The sequence below is a fragment of the Zonotrichia leucophrys genome, chromosome 28, assembly GCF_028769735.1.
Source record: "Zonotrichia leucophrys gambelii isolate GWCS_2022_RI chromosome 28, RI_Zleu_2.0, whole genome shotgun sequence".
Lineage (NCBI taxonomy): Eukaryota > Metazoa > Chordata > Aves > Passeriformes > Passerellidae > Zonotrichia > Zonotrichia leucophrys.
Window position 1 is genome coordinate 251,040 of NC_088197.1, and position 6,786 is coordinate 257,825.

The following is a 6,786-nucleotide window of genomic DNA, read 5'->3' on the forward strand; positions in this document are numbered from 1 at the left end:
ACAGACTAGGAGGTAGAAGGCATTATTCCAGAGATTTCCAGTCCTGAGACTGCACATAGTCATACAGGATTCCCCTCTAGGGTAAGTCACAGCAGCACCAGTATCAGCAGCTCCACCTGCAGGTACAATAAACCACTGAGCCAAATTCTTGATGGCTGAAGTTCTGGACCTGGTCAGCATCCCCCAGCAGCACCTACTCAAGTAGATGTACCAAGAACACTCACTACCCTGGTTTTGGGAGAAAGGACTTTATTGTGTTGAAGCCTGTGCAACTCAATCCTTCTTTGCAGCAGCTTTCCTCATGGCTGCCAGGACATTACTGAGTTCCTCCCGCTTCCTCTTGGCCCGAATGTGAGTGCCGACCTGCAGGGAGAGAGCAGAGCTGTCTTTACCCAGTGCAGACTGGACAGACTGGGAATGCTGCAGGTGTCCTGCTGTTACACCTCAAAACCAGGCAGGACAGTAAAGTCCTGGAAAGGTGGACTTGACCTCCAGCCAGGAGTTTGCCATTATGTCTCAATAGTACCTCAACAGTTATTTGGACATGAAAAGGGGCTGCTTTCAGCTCTCATAATCATTACAACTCAAGGAACCCTATTTAGTCTCCTGGTTAATGGCACCGAACCACTATCAGTGCTGCTCTCATTCTCCCCACAGCAGACATGCAAATCATGGAAAAATAGCATGGCAAGACTTAATCCTTGAGCTTGGGGCCTTTTTAGCAAAGTACCTTTGCATCCATCTCCTGCTCTCCCACCCAGCCCAAGAACATTCTCTCCACTTCATCATATTACACCAGTTACTTTCAAAACAAACAAACAAACAAGGTAATTAATTAAAAAGCCAAACAGTCCTAGGAGAGGGCAGAGAAGTGACATACAGCACTTTCTGCCATCCATGTTAGTTGATTGACTCACCCGCTTCTTGATGAACTTCAGAGCACGTTTGTCCTTGGACACTTTCAGCAATTCCATTGCACGTCGCTCATAAGGCGCAAAGCCACAGACTTCCCTGATCATGTCTCGCACAAACTTGGTGTGTTTGGTCAGGCGCTGTGGGAAGGGAGGGAGGACCTTGGTCAGCGGGTTACAAGGCACTATGCAGAGGGGACTGCAAGGGGCTGTGGAATACTCTCAGCTAGGCTTCAACACCAGCCCATGCTGTTGCCGTGTCCCAAGAAAACATCATCCCTGACACATCCTGTGGAGCATGTCAGCTTGGCTAAGTGTGCCAGTCTGTCTTCAGGCTCAGGTCCGGCCGTGTCACACACACTGGCATAAACCCGCATTTTTGGAAAAAGCAGGTCCATGAGCTAAGCAGGATTTGCACTGCAACACAGGGAGATACGTCAGCTACACAGAGCATTTAGTAAGAATGAAAATAATGGGCCCAGATGCATTGCATCGTGTCCCGTAACACGCATCAAACTTAAGACAGCTCCTAGTAGGGAAATTCGGATCAGTTTTGTGGAAGATAGCCTGTTGTTACCAAGAGAAGCAAAATACCAGACTCTAGAAGGCACACAGTTTCACATCTCCCTGCAGCCCTGCCCGGCAGAGCCCACCGGCTCGCCTGGCCCCGCAGGCACGGGCACCGTGCGCGTTCTGAGCCGCTCCGTGTTCCGCAGCGAAAGCGCAGGCCGCAACCCCGCGGACGGGGCCGGAGGCGATGGGCGGCTCCGCGCCGGACACATGAACACACCGGGAGCAGCGGGCTCGTTCGGCCCGCACAGGGGGAGAGGCAGGCCCAGGGCACCGCGCCAGCCGAGTCTCATACTCACCCCACGGCGGCGACACTGTCGGGGCTTGGACACGTTCTTCGTTACTTTGTAGCCCTTGTTAAGGCCCACAGCCATGGGGTAGCGGATGGCCATGGCTACGGCGCCCGGGCCCGATGGACACGGATGGACACAGACCCACTCAGCCGAACCCGCACCGCGCTGATGGCGCCGCACCGGAAGGAACGAGCGCGCGCGGGACTCCGGGACGTGGCCATTTCCGGGGATGGGCGGGGCCGAGGGCGCGCGGGGGAATTAAGAGGGGAAAGGGCGCCCCCTGGCGGCGCGGCTGGTGTTACAGCTATGAGGGGCTGGGGATCACCCCGCGGTGGGGTCACTGTGCCTGTGAGGGGACAGCGGGGATGAGAGCAGGGTCACCCCGCGGTCGGTGGTCCGACAGAACTGCTGGTTCCCCTCAGCTGCGGCCGGGGGGCTTTGGGTGCCCACTGTACAGAGCCGCGCAGCCCCGCACGTACAGATTTTTTTTCCCATAAATTATAACTTTGGTATCACTTGGCCAGGATTTGATAACGTTTGACAGACAAATCTAAAGGAATAGATTAAACGATTTTGTTGGAATAAAATATACTGAATTTTCTTACTTCTGAAAGAGAGCTGAGGTGAACATGTGCAACTCAACTGTTTTCTGCTTTCAAAGACAATTTAATTTGTTGAAATGGAAAATATTGGCTTGAAATTGAAAATATTGGATTTTGAAACAAATTATGGAACTTTACATCCTGCTGTAGAGATCGTCTTTGCACGACTGGTTCCTTTGATCCCAGGGCAGCGGTCCCAGCTCAGGCAGTCGGAGCTGCTGGACTCTGTCACCCCCTCACGGCACGGACTCCAGCAGGAATGTTCATGGCTTAGATGGTGGAACAGGTCTGACTCGGATGCCTTTCTCCTCAGGAGGGCAGTGTATGAACAGCCGTCTGCAGGGTAGACTGTCCTACACAGGCAGAAGGAGCTGCCTTTCTGAAATACTTCCTAATGTTTCTGAAAGTCAACAAAGAAAAGTTACAAATGCCAGTTTTGTTGTCAATCTGCACCTCTAAAATCAACATGAGTTTGATATCATCTTTGCTACTGAGAACTATCACACATGAGAGCTAAAGGTCTCCCCATCCATGAGCTCTGGGTTCCTCACAGGAGGAGCTGTTGCAGCCCTGGGCTGGAGGAGGTGTCACCTCTCCTGTTACCTTTGCTGCCCCTGCCGATGTGCATGGACCTGCCTTAGGATGGCTGCTCACTCACCTCTGAATGTGCTGAAGAAGGGCCCTCACCCGCTCTGGCTCTGTGACCTCATCAAATACAGGTGGCCCTAAAATAAACATTTGCCTGAAAGAGGAGTCAGTGGCACTGGCTGCTTCCTCTGCCCGGTCTGTGAGCACCAGCCCACCAGCATCATCTGCATGGGGCTCTTCCCTCTCACACCCTGACTATTGCTACCTTCCTCTCAGGACATCTTTTCCATTCATGCGGAAACATATGGATCTATAGTTCCCAGACTCCCAGTGGGTTTCTCATAATTTGATCTTTCTATGCTGCACTGGACACCCCTCAAATCCTGCCTTTTTCCTAAGAAAGGGTTCTTGCCTCCTATTGTTGCCTTCACCAAGGTCCTAATAGAAAATCCAGGGTTTCAGTTTCCAGAAGCTTTTGCCCCATTCCAACCTTGCTAAATGCCTTCTTCCACATCTCAGTGTTTGCAAATGGTTTGCATCTCTACTAGATCTTTCTTTGGATTCTGCATTACATCTCTTCACTCTTTGTCTTATTGCTTTCCTAAAGGCATTACCGGTAAAGTGTTACCCATCAGGTGAGCCCAAAGACAGAGGGGTAGAAAAAAGGTAGAGGAAGCCTTGGGATTTGAGCTGAATCCGAAGCTGGGATGGATTGGCTCTGTTGAGATGGACAGGGAGGGCTCAGTGGACCATAAACAGGATGAACATCTGCAGTGTGCCCTGGCTGCTGCTGTGATGTCCTGGCCTGCACAGACAGATGCAGCTGGCAGGGGCCAGGAAGGGATTGTTCCCTTTACTTGGCACTCATTAGATCGCACCAGTGATCCTGTGTTCAGGCCTTGCAAAGCAAGAAAAACTTGGATTAAGTGGAATAAGTTCAGAGGAAAGCCATGAAGATGTCTGAAGACTGGAGCATGAGGAGCAGTGGAAGGAACGAGCCTTTTTAAGCCTGGAGAAGTAAAAGTGAGCTGAGGTAGATGTAAAACAGCCACCTGAATTTCTGATTAACCAATGGAGAACAAGTGTAAGAGTGATCCATCCCAATGTTCAGCAAGTACAACAGGAGACCAGACAGACTGAGTGGAAAATTCTGGATCACATTTAAATACAAAAATTAGGAATGTCGGCGGTGGAAGCAGCATCAAAAGTACCCAAGAGAGATACGCTGGCATTGCAAGGACATCAGGAGCAGAACTAGAAAAGCCAGAGTTCCTCTTGACCTCACTGAAGACCAAGGAAAGAAGGAAAAGTGCAGCGCCTTACCCTCCCCTGGCAGCCCCAAGTTTATGAAGAGAGAGCCTATTGAAGGTTAGGATTGTTCTTTTTCTCTCAGGGATTTTTCTCCCATCTGTCGCTAAGAGAAAATAAGGACTACTAGTTAAGAGAGGAAAGAAGATGCCAAGGTGGGGAGAAAGCCAACAGTGTGCCCTGGTGGCCAAGAAGGCCAGTGGATCCTGGCCAGTATCAGGAATAGTGTGGCCAGCAGAACCAGGGAGGTCATTCTTCCCCTGTACTCAGCACTGGTGAGGCCAAACCTTGAGCGCTGTGTCCAGTGCTGGGCCCCTCAGTTTAGGAAGAACGTTGAAATTCTTTAGTGCATCCAGAGAAGGGCAACGAGGCTGGTGAGGGGCTTGGAACACAAGCCCTATGAGAAACGACTGAGGGAGCTGGGGTTGCTTAGCCTGGAGAAAAGGAGACTCAGAAGTGACCTTGTCACTCTGTACAGCTTCCTGAAAGGTGGTTATAGTCAGGTGGGGGTTGGTCTCTTTCACCAGGCAGCAACTGATGGAACCAGAGGACACAGTCTCAAGGTGCGCCAAGGGAAATTTAGTTTGGATATTAGGAAAAAGTTTTTTACAGAAAGAGTGATAAAGTTCTGAATGGCCTGCCCAGGGAGGTGGTGGGGTGACCATCCCTGGATGTGTATAAAAGAGGACTGGATGTGGCACTCGGTGCCATGGTTTAGTTGAGGTGTTGGGGCTGGGTTGGACTTGATGAACTTTAAGGTCTCTTCCAACCTGGTAATTCCGTGAATTCTGAATTCTGTGAAAGGCGTAGCTGCACTCTAGTAGCTGAGGGGTCTTTCTTTTGGAAGAGCAGAGATATCACGAGATTTTGGCTGGGGTGTGAGGGGATGGATTCAGTTCTTCTCTCTCTCAATCTCAGGATTGGAGGGAACAGTTCTGCAAGGCTCAGGGCTGTGTGGTTCTGCCCTGTGCTTCACATGTCCATGCACAGTATTTCCCCAAGTGATGAAGCCTCTCTGTCTTCCAGGAAATAATTACTCACAATAGAAGCCATCAAAAATCTCTGCATGGGGTTCATCACACATAGTATTTCTGCAACTGTGGCCCTCTCAGTCAGGGATGGAATTATTCCCATGCACAACAGAATATGGCTTTGAAAAGAGGATGTGGGGACAACAGAAATGATATCTCTCTTTACGAGCTAATAAGTGGCTGTGGCTGTAAGACACAAAACCTGTGATGATGATGAGCAAGGCCTCTCTTATAGGCACGCAGTGCTGTGATGTCCTGTCCTAGGGTGACGTTATGATGCTTGTATCCCCATCCGTGTGTTCTGTTTATGCTGGATATCCTGTTCTGTGCCTTCCAGACTGGCTCTGAAGAGCGAATGTTTTGTTTTGGTTTTGCTCTCAGCTGCTCCCCCACGGCTGGCAGGACACAGAGACAGGGCAGTACATGGTGCTGCTTTTGCTTTTTGCTTTGCTTTTTGCTTTGCTCCTGCTTTGCTCCTGCTTTTTGCTTCTGCTCATTAGTTAGTTTAGCTAAGCAGTCCAAATTTTCCCTGGACTGTTTCTCCTTTCCCTTTTTTGGACCTACTTGAACTTGCTCTGGACTGGGACCTGGGAACACCAAGAGTTTGCACCTTGTGGCTGCAGCAGCTCCCCCAGCACTGGAGGGACTGAGAACAGAGCGACCACCCCCGAGAGAGACTTTCTAAATTTGTCGTCTTTTTCAGAGTGGTGAAAGAGTGTTGTCACCTGGTATTGTTCATTTTGTGTGCTGGGGGTGCTGTGCCTGTTAAATAAACAGGTTCTGTGTGCGGGGGGTGCTTTGCCTGTTCAATAAACAGGTTCTTTCCTCTTCTCTCCAAGGAATCCTTCCCAACCCGGTTGGGGGGAGGGGCCATGTGGGTTTGCTTTCTGGAGGGGCCGCTTTGGAGGTTTTCTCCCAAATTTGCCCTAAGCCAGGACGTGGCCCTGCTTGGGCGCTTGATGGTAATTGCTACTAATGCTCCACTGTGCTCTTTCATTGTCCTGCTTTGGGCAGGAGGGAGCTGGACAAGGATCTGTTCAGCCTCTGTTGGTGAGATGACAGAGGTGGAGGAGTCCCTGATGTGTAACAGAACCAGGGAGCAATCAGAGCCAAACTGAGATTTTGTCCCTATTAAGAAATGACACAGAATCATCAGAAGGCTGGTTTGCATAGCGCCCCATCTTTACTTCAGATCCTTTTTTTATACATTGTTCTGATACAGATAGACCTGATTAGTCAATTGATCAATACATTTCACCTGAATGGCTAAGTAACAAGACACCTTGCTTATAAACAATCTTTGAGAAAAACAAGAAAACAGAGAGTTCCTACAGCATCTGCAGGTTGTTTATAATAATAATCTATCATTGTTTGTCTTCAACTCCCTAAAGTCTCTCAAGACAATTCTGGGAAAACTTATCTAGTTTTCTCGCTCTCTGACTAGGCTGTCACATCCACAAGTCTCCTTGCTTAAACTCCTTGG

At 49.8% G+C, this 6,786-nt stretch overlaps 1 protein-coding gene across 1 annotated transcript; it reads right to left on the reverse strand.

Moving 5' to 3' along the window:
* Window positions 1-232: 232 nt before the first annotated feature.
* On the reverse strand, window positions 233-2,003 carry RPL36 (ribosomal protein L36). The gene is made up of 3 exons (XM_064734078.1): window positions 1,781-2,003; window positions 918-1,052; window positions 233-363 (listed from the first exon to the last, which is right to left on the reverse strand). The coding sequence occupies exons 1-3, from the start codon at window positions 1,871-1,873 to the stop codon at window positions 274-276; spliced, it is 318 nt and encodes a 105-aa protein (XP_064590148.1). The 5' UTR covers window positions 1,874-2,003; the 3' UTR covers window positions 233-273.
* Window positions 2,004-6,786: the final 4,783 nt, after the last annotated feature.